This window comes from Aplidium turbinatum, chromosome 2 (genome assembly GCF_918807975.1).
Source record: "Aplidium turbinatum chromosome 2, kaAplTurb1.1, whole genome shotgun sequence".
Classification (NCBI taxonomy): Eukaryota; Metazoa; Chordata; class Ascidiacea; order Aplousobranchia; family Polyclinidae; genus Aplidium; species Aplidium turbinatum.
In genome coordinates this window covers 6,559,276-6,579,540 of record NC_137473.1, presented here as the reverse complement: position 1 = coordinate 6,579,540, position 20,265 = coordinate 6,559,276, and the positions used below count along the sequence as shown (strand labels likewise).

General features: G+C 36.7%; 2 protein-coding genes across 2 annotated transcripts; both read left to right on the top strand.

Annotated features, from left to right (window-relative positions):
* The first annotated feature begins 1,318 nt into the window (after positions 1-1,318).
* LOC145765358 (isoaspartyl peptidase/L-asparaginase-like) lies at positions 1,319-7,381 on the top strand. Its single transcript, XM_082577166.1, has 7 exons — positions 1,319-1,655; positions 2,478-2,560; positions 3,397-3,539; positions 4,429-4,592; positions 5,581-5,729; positions 6,254-6,334; positions 6,797-7,381. The coding sequence occupies exons 1-7, from the start codon at positions 1,501-1,503 to the stop codon at positions 7,027-7,029; spliced, it is 1,008 nt and encodes a 335-aa protein (XP_082433292.1). The 5' UTR covers positions 1,319-1,500; the 3' UTR covers positions 7,030-7,381.
* A 6,816-nt stretch (positions 7,382-14,197) lies between these two features.
* Positions 14,198-17,970, top strand: LOC145788207 (uncharacterized). The gene is made up of 2 exons (XM_082599902.1): positions 14,198-15,458; positions 17,433-17,970. Exon 1 carries the CDS (start codon positions 14,229-14,231, stop codon positions 14,787-14,789), a length of 561 nt encoding a protein of 186 aa, XP_082456028.1. The 5' UTR covers positions 14,198-14,228; the 3' UTR covers positions 14,790-15,458; positions 17,433-17,970.
* Positions 17,971-20,265: the final 2,295 nt, after the last annotated feature.

Sequence of the window (20,265 nt, the reverse complement as noted above, 5' to 3'; positions counted from 1 at the left end):
ATGTTTTTATTTTTCTTGTTTGACATAAACGCGAAGTTTTTGGCTACAAGATCGCCTTCTTACCCCTGATTCAATAGCGTTGGTGGGTTCATGAACTCCAAAAAAGAATTTTTTCTCATCGTATATCAGTTTCTCAAGTCAAGCCAACTTATTTTGTTTCAACAGCGACATAACAAACAAGCAGAGTAAATGTAATTATCAAAACAATGCATTCTACAACTGTTGGTTAGATTATGGCGCAATCAGGATGGTAGCGAAAGATCATAAGCAGTCATCCAGTCAGCCACCACCTCACAACAGAGAATCTAACTACACATTCATACACACAGGTGTGCAGAAGCAGGCACACTACTTCAATGAATAAAAAGGGTTCGCCACTGAGATTGAGTAGGTTCGCCATTGAGATCAAGAGGTTATGTTGTCATCTGTAGACCCTTTGACTGAATTTACTTTACTTTTTGTCATACGATATCGTACGACTTAAGCAACCTTTTGTTTTGTACTACATGTGTGGCATAAGTTACAGAAGTGTAAAAAACTTTATTATTGTAGCTGCTTTCAAGTTTTGGTCGATTTAAACTTCTTGGGTCACCGACATCAAATCAAGCCGCGTTTTTATGTTTTCATTGTCTGTGTCATTCATTGATTTTTGGGCGTGTAGTCGAATGTGTAATTCCATTGGTTAGTGCCCAGACTACGTCATTTAGAGACACGCCCACTGCAATAGTGCATTCCTACTTTCTAAAACATTTGCAATAACGGTCATAATTGTTTTGCGGTGGCGACCGTCAGACACTAGTTGGAGCTGAAGCTATCGTTACATTTCTAATAATCTATTCCACCGTGTTTACCTTACAGCCTACCCTTAGTTTTCTGAGCTTCAGGCTGCAAAACGAGAACAAATGTTTTTTTACACCGATCTACTGTATATTCTTATATTAGCAGCCTTATGCTAACAGCCGCTTATGTTAAATCATCTCAAATATGGTCTATAAATAGGTGGTCAGGTTTTTGCAATTACAAATACATTTTTGAAAAAAGAATTTGCAGATATTGCTTATCGTGTTTTACAAAAGTTGACCTTCTATTGAGTTACACATCAGGCCAGTGAGGACTAACCTACAACCTAGTTAACCGGCTAGTTTCAAAACTTTACAGGCTACGACGCTACGTAGGCAAATTTTGTGACCAGGAAGATTTATTGTGAGTTCTTGCATTTACACAGGCATACAGTAAGTTTTGCAATAATTGTTTGAAGTTTCTATTTTTGACAGAATAAATGTAGGTAAATCTTTTGAACAAAAATAACTATAATACTTCTGGTTAGAGGCTGACATAAGAACATATTATCATCATACTAAACAATCACCATCATCATAAGTTGTCTTAATATGTTGGGCTGGTAGCTGAAAACCGCTGTACCAGTATAGGCTACGGTAGGCCTATAGTCTATACGGTACATTTCAAAGAAAGTGCTGTTCGTAGAACAAACTGATAATCATGGCTAAAGTAAGGGAGACTAACGTCAGCATCACAAACAATAACCAAAGAATTGAGCCAGTAATCGTAGTCCACGGTGGAGCTTGGAAAATACCTGATCACATTTTCAATGAAACCCGCCAAGGCGTCAAAGTAGCAGCTATTGAAGGATATAGGTATGAATGTATGATCTATAAACTTTAAAATATTATTATTGTGCTGCATTCAAAGCAAAATGAAGAAAAGTAAATTGGCCTAGTTGACAATAGGTCTAGCCTTATGTAACCTGCTTCTTTTGTTATTTCAAAAAGATTAAAATCCCCGTTACACCAGTGGCTACAGTACGTGCCCAAACTCCAAATTGAGCGGCACTGGTTCGGCTTTCGGGGTGTAGGCTACGCCTAAACAACTCATCTCAAGGACTGCTCTCTATTCAGCGGAACTGTAATGGGTGGAATAATTCCATCGGCAATAACACTTTAACAACAATCGAAAACTTCACTGTGCAAATCTCTTTAACTGGCCCTGCGTCAAAAGCTTCTACAAGTATGTGAAACCACCAAGAATAACCTATCAAGGCTTTGTTAGGCAGAGGATATAAATTGAAAAACCAACCATCCATTTATCTGTTATTAGCTTTGTAGATTATATTTCTAAACCGTACGATTATCTACCAGATAGTAATTAAGCTAGGTTATAACCAAGATTTATCAAACTAAAAATACTTCAAAAATTACTAAAAAAAAATGTTTCGTTTGGCATTAATTCAACTAAAGAAGAATTATTTGTAGCATTTTTCGTTTTCTTTTCATGTGAGCTTAAGACGGAAACAAAAGACTTAAGCATCTCAGAAGGTAGAAAGTGTCAAAATTTAAAAATATGGTTGACAATCTTAGCTAAAAAATCATTATAGAACTGTAGCCTGCTTTCGTTTGATAAACATTGGCACAACACATCACTAAAACGACTATTTAGCGAAAAGAGTTTTCTCTTAACAGGGTCCTTGAAAGTGGAGGAACTTGCATAGATGCGGTTGTAAAAGCCGTGAAAAGTCTAGAAGACGATCCTCATTTTGATGCTGGTAAGAAATTGGTGTTTTAAATCGTTTTGATGTGTAATTCAAGCACTTTTGTCCGTTTGTAAGGACAAGAATGCGATTCAAAGCAAGGTCACTGAAATAATATGAATCAATCTAATTTTTTTTTGTCGCAGCTGCAAATATATCAGATCTTCGTTCTTTGTTTGAGTGTTCCATAGGATCTGAGGTATATTTTTGCCATCCTGAAATATGTTTGTCTGAGCTACATTAAGAGTTCATAATGTTGCCAAACTTGTTTCTGACTTACATGATTTAAGACATAGGCTACCGGTAGCCTACACAACGCCCTTTATTTCCATTTGGTAGACGAAAAAGACGCAATCGTTAGTGAAAACATTTACGGTTTGTTCCTTACCGTCACACTCATGAAAAGATAAGGATACCACCCCTCATTGACACATGGTTGAGAAATAATCCCGACACCTTTACGCAAGTGGTGATTATATGATTGAAGATTTTTGGTGACGTTGACGGTCAACGAAAGCATTTCTGTAATATCGATTTGTGAAGTAATGCCATGTGCTCTCATTCGGTGTCCAAGCGAGGTCTTTTGAGCGTTAGCCAGCCCTTTAGTTGTGAGTTGTGACCAGCCAAAGTGACGTTGAGGTCGATCTCTCGTTATTTCTATCTTTCGGTTTCAGTGCAATTCTTTGATACTAACATTTTGTTTGTGTCGTCGAGAACCAACTAGACGTCCGTTGATACTCGCATTCTTTTAGGAAAAGAAAATCATGCTTTGTTGTTCATTTAAGTTTGAAAATTTATAATAATTCAAACGCTCTATTTTTCAGGATCTTTGTAATGTAACATATTTGTAGGGCGTGGCTCCGATTTAAATGAGGCGGGTGAAGTCGAAATGCACTCCATGGTGATGCGGGGAGATACATGCGACATCGGAGGGGTTCTAAGTCTAAAGCGTGTTAAAAATCCTGTTCAAGCAGCCAGACTCGTATTAGATGAGGTAGCAATAAAACGAATTTTTTTTATTTTAAAATGATATTTTTGTGATATGATATTTCAGTGACACAATCATTGCTAAAAATGAAAAGTAGGCTACCAATATCTACTTCGTTTTAGAACTGTCTGAGCAAAGTCTTTTATGAATGAATTACACAACCTTTGAGCTACTTAGCCGACCTACTAGATCTAACCTTTTTAATCAAACAAGCTCTTCGCTTCTAGAACAGAAAATTAGGAATTTTCAATCTGTGCAGAAAATCCAGACAGAAATAGTCTATCTTGTTTTCAAGAGACCAAATTAAAATGTGTTGACATCTTTTTAGAAACATCGGCAAACTTGTAAGATTTGCACGTGATGTGGTAATTTACTCGTTTGCTCTTTCGTTAGCATTGGATAATTTGTTGCGCAAATCAAACGTTTTGGTTTAAGTTTTGCCAGCAACTTTATGCAGATTGAAATGAAATAATATTTGCAAGCATTTTAGCCTATCACTGATTTTCTCACTTCTACGAAAATACGCCAAAACGTAGTCATCACCATCCTTGAGAAAAGAAAAAAAATTTGGAGGCTTCTGGTAGTTGCGCGCACAAGTAGAGGATTTTAACCACTGAAAAAGACCGAATCACTCAGATTAGGACAGTCCTATTTTAAAGACTGCTTTCCATTTAGTGGCACTTAGTGGATGGATTTATTCACAAACAATACTTAAACAACAAACGGAAACTTCACTCTGTCAATCTCGGTGACCGAGCCTGCATCAGCTGTTTAAAGTAGGCCTATCTACAGTAGGCTACATGCATGCAAAATGCCAAGATTAAGCTCTCAAAGAAGCGTTCTTAGTCCGAGGATAAGATTCAATTAAACAATCTGGCAACGATTTCTTTTCCAGAGTCATCATTGCTTATTGAATGGTGAGGCTTCATTAAAAGTAGCAAGAGAACACAAACTTGAAGAAAGACCGTTGGAATATTTTGTGACTGAAATGAAGCAAAAAGAATTCAAGGAATGCGGAAACTATTCAACTTCAATTCACAGCATCTTTGACAGTGAAGAGTAAGAATCTTTATTACTGCATTGGTAACGATACAACTGCATTCATCAACTACGATCAACTTCGATTGAGATTGTCAGTGGGTCTGTTTGACAGTGACTGGCACAGGGGATATTCAAAACAAAAATATTTTTTTAGTTTTATCATAAAATTCCTTCGATTTATTTCGAAATAAACTTGTGGGGAAATGGTTTCGTTTCTTTTTTATGCGTACAAAACGAAAATAAAGCATAAGCTGTTTTATCTCAATAAAAACTGTTTCGAAAGTTTCAGTCAATGTAGGCTAAATTGTAAAGCTTACGGCTTGCAGCTTTCCGGTCTATGAACAGCCTACTAGTGCATTTGGAAAGTTATAACAAAGCATCAATATTTTATATAGTTGCTGTAGATGCAAATCAGAAATATTTCTTTAAACACATACTACTTTTCTTAGTTCTGAAACTTATTCCTTTATTAACTAATAGAAACTTTGAGTTTATCCCAAAAAAACATTATTATATTTTTGAAGTAAAGTTTATATTTTAAAGTACATACTTTTTTGAGAAAGTGAACTATTTTTTGACAGGTGTCAAACCCACAACAATGCTTAATATGAACGACTTGAATTGCTGTGTTTGAGCAACTTTGGGTGTGCGCTTGAGCAACGCATTTCAAGGAAAACTCTCCATTTAATGGCAGCTAGTGGATGGAACAATTTAAAGATAACAACACTTCAACAACAGGAGGAATCTCCACTCTATCAATCTTGGTAACCGACACTGCGTCAGTGGTTCAAAGTCTCCACAAGTGTGCGAAACTGCCAGGATTGAATTTTCAAAGAAGTTTTTATCAATCCGAGGCAAAGATTTTCACAATTAATCAATTTATATCAAGGGTGTCCAACCCGTGGCCCCCGGGCCACATGTGGCCCGGAAAATATTCTGAAAAAGGTTGGACACCCCTCATTTATATGAACGTAAAGTTTGAAAGATTTTTTGTTGCTTCCTCCAGTGGTCATGATACTGTCGGAGCTGTGGCTCTTGATTACGATGGTAACCTTGCCTGCGCAACATCAACTGGAGGTATCACAGCGCAGACATGTGGAAGAGTATCAGATTCAGCAGTTGGTGGAAGTGGTGGATTTGCAGACAACCAGTCTGGTGTGATTTGTTTTCATCTTGTTAATTTAGCAAACGCAAAAACGAGAAGAGAAATAAACCAAAATGAAATTACTCCCACCACCTTCTTTCAGACGTGTGTGACGTTGGAGTAATTAATATAGTGAAATAATAGTATTCACTATTAGCAGGCTACTGATTAAGTTTTCGTAAATTTTCGCACGTTTAGGATGTAGCCGAACCAACTTTCACTGCTAGTTACGATGCTGGAGAGTGAGACAAGGCAAGTGTTTCCGAACCAAATGCAAAAAAAAACTTCCTTTTTTTTGTGGTGATGTGCGAATGCCAATAATACAAAAAAACTTCCTTTTCTTTGTGGTGATGTGCGAATGTCAATAATAGTTAGAGCAAAAGTTGTAATTTTAAAGATAAAGTTTTTTCGAGGAGTAGCTTATTGAAATACAAATATTTATAGGCATTGTGACCGTGGGCCAAGGTTCAGTGACAATTATTTTATCCTCAAACGAAGGAAAATAGTTTCTGACAAAAACAACTTTGCATTTCAGCTGCCGTATCTACCACCGGTCATGGTGAATCTATAATGAAAGTCAACTTAGCCAGACTGATCAGCTTTCACGTAGAAAACGGTAAGTAATTATATAAGCTAATTAGATTATAAGAGACTGCCAATGTTTTGAAATATCATGCCACCCGGAGACGTGCCACGGGAGGCTTGAGGGAGCAATGCTCTAAACCCAAATTTTATTTTATCCTCCCTCCCCCAAAAAACAAACACTCTTTAATAATATTACACCGTTTTGATGACGTTGTACAGAATGTTCATAAAGTCCTGTAACAATTGGCTTAACAACATTTTGAACTTGTAACAAGACTTTACAAACACCATGCATTGTTGAATGACGTTTCTTAATTTGTTGCTGCGTTCAGCAGATATATCTTTAAACAAACTCTTTACTTCAAATATTAAAATATTTGCTCCCTACAGTTCATTTTTCCCTTTAAAATTTCATTTCTAACTGCGTTGCACACTTTACAAAAATGTTGATTTGATCGACAAGATGAATTATTTTCTGTTTTTTTTCTTTTAGGTTTGTCTCCACAAGCTGCTATTGAAACATCGCTTAACCATATGAAGAATAGAGTCGGTGGCAGTGGTGGGGCTATTGCTGTAGATGTTAGTGGGCGTGTGGGATTTCATTTCACGACACAAAATATGTCCTGGGCTCGGATTGTTGGAAAACCTTCCAATCATGAAAGAGAATCTAGTCGCGTAGTTGAGTATGGCTGTGACGACACAAATGTTCAAAAAGAAACATTTTGATTGTTCTTGAACTGTGAGGTTTACAGGCTTTCTTTTATCCAAAATCATTTTGCCTCATTTTTTCCCTTTTTAACATTAATATCTCATTACTCAAAAGAAACGCTTAAATAAAAGACATTCTTGATGGAGCTTTCAGGGTTTACAAGATGTCAAAAAAGTGAACAAAGAGGACGAGCTGATCTAGCGACACAGAACAAGATAGCGTTTGTTTGAAACGCAAATTTTATGAATTAAATGATTGAAAGAGGTTTGAACAATTGATGCAAGATGCAGAGGTTGACTGAACATTCGTGTGTTAGGGTATTGTTGCTTGTAAGCTATCCAATCCACTAGTTACCACTAAATAGCCTACTACTGCAATTGGACTGTGTTGTGGAGCTGTTTATGACGATAAATAAACAGGTGTTGATTTATTTTGCAATCAATGGGTGAGTTCGGGCCATAGACGGTTGTTTATCCTCAGAGCTATCGTACAGAGTGTTTGTAGTGTTGACAGAGAAGTTCAGGAGGTACTTTTGTACTCAGGATCACTTTAGAGGTCCAAAATCTTTCCAAGGGAGCGGAAATAAAAAAAAAATTGTTCATAAGGGTCCTTTTGTGTTCAAAGTATCTTGTGTGATGTTCGCGGCCTCTGGTTAGTACCAGACTCGAATTAGCCAACGACCCTGAACATGCAAAAGAATTTTATCTGGTTAACTTGTATGCTATTTTACTGTACAGGTGAGATAGAAAATCGAGGTTCAAGTTTTTCTTGTACATCATTAGAAATAAAACATATATTGTTAGTTTTGCGTGAACCTAATTGCTCGCTCGCTCATCAGACGAAGTAAATAGGCCTGGGTTCGATTCCAGGTCGTGTCATATATCAAAGACTTTAAATATCTCTTTTTGTTAAAGCAAGACTGCGCAACTCAAAATGGTACAAGGGCAGTGTAGCGCTAGAGCAACAAAGAAAAATTATCATTTGCAGGTGGCATACAAACAAACGTTGTTTTAACGCTTTGATGAAGTGACTATACCGTAAACAAACGTTGTTTTAATGCTTTGATGAAGTGACTATACCGTAAGACAATAGATATTATTCAGATAGGAAAAAAATGAAACCAGTCGTCTGTTAGGTAACTGCCAAATGGGCGTACCACACTATCTCATTGCCGTATTTGTAAAAGTTAATCTGTAATTACCAAAATTGAACAAATAAGCTGAAAATTGTTATTACAGAATGTAGCTGTAATATAGATTCTAATCATTTCGCGGCCGCCTGAAGACATTGCGGAGGCATGTGACTTCTTGGCCGTATGTTGTGCAGGCCTGGCTTAAAGCAAGAAAAGGAGCCTAAGTCAAAATAATAGGGTGTCAATAATAAAGTAAACACTAGTGTACCTCAACCTCTGTTTCATATTCTCAGTGACACGAAGAGTTGGCTATAGTCATAGTCATTGAAGGTATTTGTAAAGGTAAGTGATTTCATCCTGATAAGGCAAACATAACAACCACTTCGTGGAAATGTTGAAAAGTTATAGCGTTAAAGCGTTTGCAAATGCCAATTTTTTGCACGCTTAAAATGTTTTGGTCTGTTACGCCTATGCATTTAAAAATAATAAGTTAGTGAGATTTCAAATAGTAGGCTAATTATAATTTTTCGAAAAAAATGTTTTCAAATGTAGCTAATTAAATTAAAATTCTGATAATTTTGTCAATTCTTTTCGATTAAAAAAAAAGAATTGTAATATTAAGTAAGTTCTGGTTTGATTGACCCTTATGCTTCATGACAGTTACCACTACTTTTTGGTTAGAAATCGTTAATGTTTTTGGCTTTCAATCCAAGCAAAGTTGGAGTTATGACTTGATAGACCTGTGTTTGCTATTACTTACGTTTATTTTGTTTTCTGAACTAGTCAAGAAGTGTATCAAAATGAACCACCTTTCCATATCGGTGCAGTAAAAATACATACTACTGTATAATTATTATGATAAGTTTATAGCCTATAAGATATAATATGATAAGCTTGTTGATAGAAGAGACTAAAATTATTCTGGCCCAAGGGCCTTTAGAGGGCTTAAAGGCATACTAAATGAAATTTTCAAACGGGAATTAAGCATTAAAATGCGTAAACTGGACATTCAAGCATACATTTCAAAAAAAATTACCCAAAAAAAATGTTTTCAATGGCGCTGGCAAGTTAGGCACTTTAACAAGCAGATTTCTAATAAACCACGAACCAATCAGAAGTTACGTTGTTCTTGACGTCATCAAAGTTGCGTTTAGGAAGAATAAAGGAAAAACGCAAATTCTAGCTAAATTAAATCAATGCTTTGCCATCGGTTGACTTGGCGCATTGGGTAAGGGCGGTGGTAGTCATTACACTGACGTGGGTTTGATTCCCAACTCTGCTTTAGCTCTTTTTTCTTCTGTAAATACCAAACAAAGTTCAAAGTAATAACTACATGTAATAGACCTTTTGCATAACAAACCAACGGAGCGTGACGTTGGAGTCGTGAACGACTAGCCGCTGTTCACAATGCTGTGCGATAGGGTTAGTGGCGTAGTTTGCAGGCGAATAAATTGTTTAACGTTTGCTTGAGCTGTTGTTTTGTGGTTTTTACAGGCGTGTATCAGTGTTTCAGTATATTTTGCCAGAAAATAAAACTCATTTAAGTTGTAAACTTAGGCTACAGAAGTGTAAACCTTTGACCAGTTCTTTGCTGTATTGGAAACGATCTTGCCAGGCAAAGATTGGAAGAATTTCTTGTATTATACACTATAGCCTACAGCTTCAAAAGCTAAGCATGCAAATCAAAATATTGATGCAGAACTTAATGACGAGGCTACTTTTGAAATACCTCAAAATGCTACAGGAGCACTGCATCTACATAGATTAGCGGTGGAAGATTGAATTTTTGCTGGTGTTGAAGCTTCGCCTGGGTTTGTTTTATACCGACTAAAAGCACAAGGTTTGGTATTAGTTCTGCATTCGTACTGTACTGTACACCGTATTTTTCATTCATGAATGCACCTCATGTATTTAAGGTTGATTAGTTTGAACATATTCCCTCATCATCGTGACGTTATCATAGCAACCATGAAGCCAGACTTCAAAAAGGACTACCCAAGCACCATGATCATCATCGACTGCACTGAAGTAGGCCTACGTCTCGAAACACTGTCCTCACTTCACCGTCAGTCGCAAACGTACTCGAACTATAAAAGTACAAACACTGCAAAGGCATTAGTCCTTAGTGGGAGTTGATCCAAATGGGAGTAGGCCTAATATGTTTGTATTTCAGTTGTACACTGGTAATGTGAGTGACAAAGAAATATAACAGAGGAGTGGATTTTTTCACCTTTTGAAGCAGAAAATAGCTGCTAATGAACTGCACTTCATGATGCTGTTATGGCCGATAAAGGGTTTCTTATAGAAAAAGACTTAGCCTACATGGTATTGGTCTACATTTGACCGTTCCTTGGTCTACATCTCACCGTTCCTAGGTAGAAGGCCTCAAATGAGTGAGGGCAAAGTGTTGAATAAACAAAGTATTGCACGCCATCGCATTCATGTAGAGAGGACCATAAAAAATTTGTCAATTTCACATCTTCGACAGGAAAATACCAGTGACTATGCTTGGTATCATCAATAAAATGTGGTTGGTTCGTTGCATATTATGTTATGCAGAATGAAAATAAAATGTTGCAAGACAAGGTGCCACTATCGTGGTCCATAATTCCCGGTTAAAATGCACACGCTTCACAATGGCGTCCTAAATTGCCTTTCCTTGTCTGTTAGCCAACACTATGATTAAAACGAACAAGAATTGAAGTGTGCCGATAATCTACAACAATTCATAAACACAAAAAATTTACTTTCACCTGCCACCGACCTCACGCTTGCTTGCAATAACAAGAAACGCCTTCATAAACCGTAGTAAACCAGCGATTCTCAACCCTCAGACTACGCGTAACTCAAACGTCACGCTCTGGTGATTTTGAATGTGCAAAAGGTCTATTCTCTGGCTGAATGCTGGAATGGTCACAATTGGACAGATAACGTAGCATCTCATTGGTTCGTGGTTGGATTGGACAGAAGTCCATGGATTGGATATCTGCATGTTAAATTGCCTTCCCGCTGGCAAGGCCCAAAGTTCAATGTTTCATTTATTTTCATTTTTTTTTCAAAATGACCAAAAAGTGCAAACACAGCTTGAGAATACGTCACAAAAGTCAGCAATAACAAAAGCCACGTTACAACATCTGATGTTTTAACATCAGATCAGAGGTTTTGAGCAAACTGTCTGATGTTTTGATGTTGAAATTTGATGTTTTGATGTACATAGATACATAGCCTACAGTTAAATCGCCGGCAGTAACAACTGTTGCGTGATCAGCTGATTGCTCGTCTATTGTTACGTAGACTGTACAGTCGCACGCTTCGCTGCTCAAGCCTATTCTGGTTTTGAAAGCTCTGACAAAAGTACGCGTGGAATGCTGATCAGACCGCAATGGGGCAAAATTTTATTGAAAGTCGTTTTATGGTAGCAAGTTAAACACAAAGAACGTGAAAAATCGCCAAGTTAGGTTTTTTCTTTAGCATCCCTTTAAAACAGGGGTCACCAACTGGCGGCCCGCGGGCCGCATGCGGCCGCCACGCTGTTATTGTGCGGCCCGCGGAAGGTATCAGCGTACAAGTATAATCAAAATTACTTTTCTTGAACAGTTAAAGATCATGAAGGCAAAATATCCTTTTCGGGAAGCATAGTTTCGCTTTGCATACGATTCCACCGACCGACCAATCAGATTGTAGTTGTAGGTGGGGGTTGCTTAAAGTTATTCCGTTGCGATGTTCAGCCCCACTGTTCCAGTGGTTGATTAAAACGTCTGTTTTCGAAATTGTCTGTGAGTATAGGGTTGCTTACTTTAAGTTTGTAAATTTCATGTAAACACTAGTGTGCGTTTCACCGTTATTGTGTTTCACGAGCAGTGTTTCCTTTATGCAAGTTTTTGTTGAAAAAATAGGTCGGTGTGCCAACTCAATTTATAATAAACTGTCAAAATGGAACTCAATAATTTAAAATCAATTAACCATATGAAAAATTTAAAGACTTTTTCTGGTTGTATTATGAAAATATTTAGCTTAATAGGCTGCAAAATGTTGTTAATCAACAATTCTTGCCATGCTCATAAGCACCGCAAGTGACAGTTGTCGAATAATCAAAGAAAGACGGTTTTATAGACTCTCACAAAAAGGATGAAAAACCAACTCATTGCTTTTTTAAAGGAAACACTGTTTATGGGTAACCATAAAAACGTTTTTTCGGTGATTTCCACAAGCGTTTGTTTTATGGTGCCTGGTTTCTTTCTCCTTGTTATTGGAGCCTATTTTTCGCTGATATGTTTGCAGGTCACTATTGTTGCCTGTATTGCGATGTGTCAAACATTTCCTTGTTTACTGAAACTGTTAATGGCAAGATATCTTTTGTGAAGCGAAATGACAGCACCAATCTTGCTTGGCGATGAATATTCGCTTGCCTCGCTATAAGTGCGCAAAACAAGTGGCCTCGTGTATTAAGTATTGTTAAAAAAGCCAAAAGTGTTGTTAAAGGAGCTTGGCCTGGCAGTAGCGTTGTTCGACTTTAAGATAAATATTAACAACATGTAACGCTGGATACTGGGTACGAGGTGCGTTCTTTTCTTGCATAAGAATCAACCTACCTAAACTTTTATTAGTGCGGCCCGCCACAGCTCTCCTTAGTGCCAATGTGGCCCGCATGCAAAAAAGGTTGGTGACCCCTGCTTTAAAACAACAATTATAACAGACACAGCAAAGAAATTAGAAAACGAATTGCGACGGCAAAACTGTGACATCACTCATAACTGTGTAGAAACCGATGTTAAATTGGCAGAAATACAAAACTACAATTTCTGCGAACTCTCCCGTTCCTAATTGTCACATACGGAAACAAATCAATAGTTTTTTTAAGCCTAAAACTTGAAATCATTTGGCTAAGCAACAATATTTTAATAAAAAAATAACTATATTTGATTTAATAAAAAAATATATACTTTTATTGAAATACTATTGTGAGTGTTTGCCTAGGCAAACGATTTGGACGTGCAACAAATGTGACATTAAAAGGTTAAAAAGTTAAAAAGTTTTAAAATGTTGTGTAACAGGAGATCATAACGCGTAAGCTGGATGAATAAAAAAACAAAACAAATAAATTTGTGACTCAACAAATAGATGATAACTGAAGTCTATTTAACAACATCAATCTAAAAAAACTAAGATATTTGGGACTAAAGAAGATTATTTATTCTTATTTTTCCTACTGAATACTGAAGATACAACTTCCATAAAAACAAACATCTACGGAATGAAAATGCAATGGACAATCTATTTTAGTAGCTAACTGCTCTAGGCTGATGCTGAGCTGCGTCGGAGTCTGCCTCGCTTTCTGACCTAGTCTTATTCTGAAACGATCCCTGTTCCATATCTAGAAAGCTAAAACCTCAATTGCTAAGGTAACAGGGATCAGTTGTCAGTAGATGTTACAGAAAATATATTTCGCACTTATTCAGTGCATCTTCAATTCTGATGAAGGGCAGTTAAAACCTAAACGTAATGTTTTAAATTAACAACACAGTGACGCAATAATGCCAAAACATGAGCGTAAATATTGAAAATAATTGTTGAATATAACCTAAACCAAACGGCAGTAAAGTAAAGTACGTATCAAATATATCAAAAACAATGAAAACTATTAATACTACAAAAAGTGCTCAATGCCAAGCAAAAAGGCAAAGCAGAGCGAATTAAATCAAATATAGTTATTACTATCTGAAGCCTTTACAAATTGTTTCACCTAACGGATCATCAGAAGGTCTTATTCAAATAGAATCTAGAAATAGATTCTTAGAAATAGATCTTATTCAAATAGAATCTAGAAATAGATTTTTGAATAAGACCTTCTGATGATCCGTTAGGTGAAACAATTTGTAAAGGCTTCAGATAGTAATAACTATATTTGATTTATCAAGTATATCAAATATAAATGACAATCTATTTTATTTCTCTTTTTGTACCATGCGGAATATATCGTAACAATGGCATATAACAATACCATCATTTCGCCTACGTTCGTTTTCAGTGGTTAAAAGAACTTGCGAAATTATTTACTCTTTTGAAGAATACAATGTTTTAACCATGGACGGACGAGACAAGGACTTGCCACAGATGTCGCAGCCGGGCTGCGTCGGGCAGCCCAAAATTCCTGAAAAGAAGAAACCTTCATACAAAAAGATGATTAATGATGCCATCGTGGGTTTGCAGGAAAAGCAAGGCTCTTCTAAGCTGTCCATCGTCAAGTTCATCTCTAACAACTACCCAGTAGGTCGGGGAAGCTCAACTCGCATTAATTCGATGCTTAGCCGAATGGTCAAAGAAAGACACCTCATCCAAGCCAGAGGAAAAAATGGAGTTTTTAGGCTAAACTCCAGAAAACCTCTTACTCCACTTTGCTCCGCTGGGCCACGTCGAAAAAGGTCCTCCTCGAGAAGAAGGGGAAGCGATTCCAAGCGAAGGAAGGGAAAGAAAGGAAAGAAGCGTAAAGGAAGAAAAGGAAAGAAGGGAAAGAAGAGGAAAGGAAAAAAAGGAAAACGAAGTAAGAGGAAAAAAAGGAGCGGTCGAAAGAAGGGAAAACGAGGGAAAAGAAAAGGTAAAAAACGAAAAAATAGTAAGACAGATCCTCCCCAGGCTGCAGAGTAAACATCGGTTGAAAGCTCCTTTAAGTCACTCATGAATAACATCAACTGCTAGCTAATTCAGCAAATATCCAGACGCATAAGAAGGATGTTGCAGAAAAAGACTGGTTCAACATGGGTACAGTGTCAAATAAAAAAAAAATATTTAAAAGTTTGGTTCACTTGCATGCACGACATGTTCTGACTGCGAAATTAAGTTTTGAGAGAATTTTGGACTGATATCAATGAATTTCTCGGGCCCAAATAGATACATCTTAGAAAACGCATCATATTCCAAAGAAAACGCAAACTCCCGGAGCCCTTGCAAAGGTTATTGGTCCCTAAAATCATGCCTGGACCGGGTCCAAAAGTATTCCAAGACCACTCTGCTAACGGACTACTGTCTGACATTGACAATCGGATAAAAATCAAACTTGCAGTAAAAATAATTCAAAAAATTCGTTAGGAGTTGCCAGAATAAACAGGCATTGACAAAAAGATTTATTGTTGCGTAACAACTGAAACTAAGTTATCACAATTGAGACGGTGTTACATCATAAACTCCAACGTAACCTTATGTCAAGGGAGATTTAATGTAATTGCAGGACTGAAAAACGACGATCCGAGATATTTCTACTATGGCCGCAAAAGTCCATGATGGAAAAACCCCTTTTTCAAGAGTTCCAAACGAGAAGTGTGTTTGTAAAAAATATCTATGCTTGCTATCACTACACTGAAGTGGTCAAACACAAAGCAGAAAGCACTAATTCTTCTTCGAAATAAAATTTTTCTTGAAAGAAAATTCTCTGTGGACAAGAGGATTTTCGTGCTGAAATTATCTGAATACTCTATCACAGGGAAACAGAGAGGCGTAAAAAGTTTCCAAAGGAGGCTCGAAGGTGGTGGCTTTATAGCACCAGTAGCCTATGCCACTGTATTGTACAAGCCGTGAACAGAAATGTTGGTAACACCTTGCCCTCTGTCACGATTATTGACTGGTGATGTGAATTGTGAATAGTCAGCTCTATCACACTGTCCTCATTTTAAAGATTTGTCCGTAATTTGAAGAACTACGTCTTAGAAAATATTACTTTCCTTATTCCATTACGTGGACATTTGAAGAATTTTGCATTCCAGTACTTTCTTCTGATTGGGTAATTTTTTTCTCTTGAAGTGCTTCCTGCTTTGTGATTGGTCAGTTCGGCTTATTGGTGCCGAGTTTAGATAGACTTTACAGGTAGCCTACGCAGAGATTTTTTAGTTTTAAAATAGGATCATCTGAAATCTGAAAAAAAAATTTTATGTATAGTTATTACTCTCTAAAACCTTTACAGCCTGTTTCACCCTAAAAGGGGATCATCAGAAGGTCCTGAAAATAAGCAAAAACAGTAAATTGGTAATGCCTGAAAAAATATTAAACATTAGCCTACTGTATAAACTTAATTCAATCCGAAAAAAATACTCAAAATTACAAAGGGCTACCGGTACCACTATCGGATGCCACAAAAGCCTCGATTAAGACTTCCAGATGGAAACCAGGTGGGATGGCGCAGCGGTGAGATGTCGCAGCGGATAAAGCGCTCGCTTTCCAATCATGCAATCCTGGTTCGACTCCCGGCTTAAGCTGGTTGTTGACAAACACCGCTCACCTCTACCCATCAGGATGTCATAAAGTGGGTGGGCGTAGTTGCTGAAGGAAAGGCGGTCGAGAGAAAGGAACTGGCAACCCTACTCTCGCTAGTGCCGAAGGCTTAGTACAATCAGAACCTTATCTTCTCATCTCCGATGCTTGGATCAAGTATGGGACTCACCTTTACTTTTAGATTGAAACCAACCAAATCTTAATAACAAGATTTGTGACGTCACAGATAACCCAAATGCGATAAACCGTAAAGGTAACCTGGAGAAATCAAATTAAATTTATGTTGTTTTGAAGTACTGTTATTTGAGTTTAAATTTGTTACGGTGACGACATTTACCCACCAGTTCAGAACGCTTGTTCAGAAGGTGGCTACAATCGGCCCTTAGAATGGTCAGCTTTTCAGCAAGACAAAGGCCACAACTATTTCGGCCACCGCCACTGAAAGGTCGGGCACCATAGTGGTGGATGGACCATCATATTTTAGGATCAACACGTCACAAATATTGTTATTGAGATTTGGTTGGTTTCCGTTTAGACGTTTTTATTGAGGCTTTTGTGGCATCCGTTTGTGGTGGCCCTTTGTAATTTTGAGATTTTTTAAAGTATTTTTGCAGATTCAATTAAGGTAATAATGTTTAATATGTTTTCAGGTATTACCGATTTACTGTTTTTGTATATTTTTCATGACCTTCTCTGATGATCCCTTTTTAGGGTTGTAGAAACAGTTGTTTGTTGTTGAAACAGGTTGTAGTAGGGGTTTTAGAAAGTAATAAAAGTATTTGATGTAATTTGCTCCGCTTAGCTTTTTTGCTTGACATTGAGCACTTTTTGTAGTGCTAACTGCTAATATAGTATTTATGTATAGCACATATCAAGTTGTATAGCATTTAGAAAACGTGCTAAAACTAACAGTTTTTTTTGTTTTTTTATGTGGTATACTGTATACGTAATGTCAAGGCTTTCGACATCGATAAAACTGCCAGCTGAGACCATATGAAACGGTTTTAAGGAGTTTAATTCCTCTAGGTCAGTAACGTAGAAAGGGGTTCAGATGGTACGACAAATGGCATGCGTACAATTTCCAATTCCATCCACGACGTCATACTGCATCTCGTCCTGGACAATGTTTTTAAACTTATTTTCGTATTTTAACTATTATTTATGAAAGGTGCTCGATGTGATATCATGGTAATCACCATCCTCGAAATGCTGTTGTTGGGCTAACCACTAGTAACCAGCTACTGTACTTTCGGCTTGTTTTATTTTTGAGTTTAACACTCTTATAGGCTACATATAATACTGAATAATGCAAATACATTAACAAAGAATTCACTTATTTTGTTATGAGAGTGACTATTCTTGTCCTCTGCCTTTAGGTAAGTTAGGTTTGGTGGCTGTGCAAATTAAAAAATATTAATTTCCAAGCACTGTTTCATTGATGCATATTTTAAACCTTTTGGTTTTGCCATCTTTTCCTTTTGTTGGTGCCAAATTCGTGTGTTTACTTTATTTTATTTTTTTCACTTTCGCGCCTGCAATGAAAAATAAATTAAATTGAATTGGATCTCAATTTGTGCTTCGTTTAAATTCTTAATATTAAAAACACTGAAAAATAATGATGACACTTCCAAAATAATGAACATTGAAAATACCAGAAAGTTAATTAAGCGCCGGTTCGACACCGCTCAAGAGCACGTGGCTGTGTCTTTTGCAAGACACGGAAAGGCACGCCGTCGATTGTGGAGTGGCGCCCTTTTGACTATATCCCTTGGTTTCTTTCATGATAGTAAACAGTACACTGCTCTAGGGAGAAAGTCTCACAGCCCTTCTTATAGGGCTATGGCCTACTGAGCTAAACACTACGTCACATTTAAACTCATTTTTCACGTTCAAGTAGCCTTATGTTAAATATATAATGCAAGAAACAATGGTTCAATAGGTCAATTTTTCGTTAAGTCAACAAAGTCAATTTTTGTGAATTTTTAAGTAAATATTTTTAGTTCAATTCAATTTTTTTTTTTTTTTGGATTCTTAGTTGAATAAAAACTTGCCCTAGTTATCAGTAATATTGCTACAACAACACACCTGATTTCTTCAACAGAATAATTATGTTTGATCAGCTGTGATCTCCCATATGGACTCCTTTCAATTTACTCTGCCTTTTGTTTTTACATTAATACTTCCGGCATACTTTTCATCCCCGTAATTTGCTTGATATTGTCGAAATATTTCATTTTTTGTCGTTTTTTATGTTCGTTTGCCTTGCGCAATCTCCCAGACTGGGAGTCCCAGTCAACATTAAATTTTCTAACGAGTTGCTACTTCCTATATGTCCGAAATATCTTAATTTTCTGAGATTGGTGTTGTTAATCAGACTCCATTATTTTATTGTCTTTTTGTTAGGTAACACATTCGCTTGTTTTTCTTTCCATTCAGTTGATGCTCTTCATTCCGTAATAGATAGCCTAATATGATACAATAATAAAACAAAATGATTCATTGTTTTGATTATATTTTAAACGTCGTCGAAACGATTGCTTTAAAGTTTAAACCAATCAAGTTTCTTGTTCAGATTCAAACGTATTTGAAACGTAAATATTTGGCCAATGAAATGATCCCTCGCTTGTGTCTCAACTCTCAACCCTTTAACAAATTGTGTCAAAACGTCAATTGCAGGAAAATGCTCATTCTTTTCGATTCTGGAACAAAGGCTTATCTTACATCTCATCTTGAAACTATATTTAATTATGGTTGTAAAGAAGTAGTTTCAACTTCAGAAGTTGTAGACTAATGAATAACTGATACAATGATAACCTTTAATTTTTTTTATTTACTGCTTTCGAATTTATGTTTTTGTTTACCAGTAGGTCGGTTGTTCTTTTAACAACTACCAAACAAGCAAACTGCAGTGAAAAATTCCAAAACAAAACTTCGTTATTAAACTTTTTATCAAATCTTCTTGTGATTTATGCTTCTTAGAATCAGCAGCAAGTTGTTTGTTTCCCAGGTCTAAATGCAAAATTGAACTCAACGAAAAAATTAGGCCTGGAAACAACCCATTTGAGAAAAATTCAGTAGAAAATGTGCTTGTAGTCATTTTGATACCAAGATGAAGGGAATCAGTGAAAAGGTTGAAAAGAAAATGCAATTCAAAGAAGCGTGGTTTTAGGCAAGCTATAACATTAGTGAAATTGGCAGCCTTTTTGCGAAATAGATAGCCTATATGTTAGATGTGCCATTTACGCGAATTGGCAAAGAAAGCTAAGAAAAGAAAATTTGCAAGACAGTATTTTTGCCCACCTAAATTTTTTAACCACGGTAGTTGGCCCAACCTTTATTTTGCACCTCAACCAAGACCCAAAGGATTTTCAGTTGTAGCCCAGGCTTGCTCTACTCAAGTCAAGAAATTTATTTATTTGAACCCAAAATTTAGAAGAAAAAGAATCAGGACAGGACTGTAATTTTTTGTATGTTTAAACAAAACAAAAAAGAGTTCAACATACAAAAAATTATCTTATTGTCCCGAATTCGTAAACCTGTGCATTAGCCTAGCTCAAAACGGACTATAGTCTTGGTCTAACAGTCTTAACCAGGGATGCCAGCGACAAATTTCCAATAAACTTAGATTGTGTGCTAAAAAAAACTCAGATGAGGCAAAAAAACCCAGGTCCAGAAAATATGTAGTAAAGCGGTTAAAAAAACCTGCGTGTGCTTTCAGCACCATTTTAAATCATTACACAGAAGCCTCAGAAAGCTACAAATAGTAACACGTATGTATAATTATACAATATACATGCTTATGTTGGCATGTTAGTTAATATATAATGTAATATTACTATATACAAAACAAGAGCTTGGT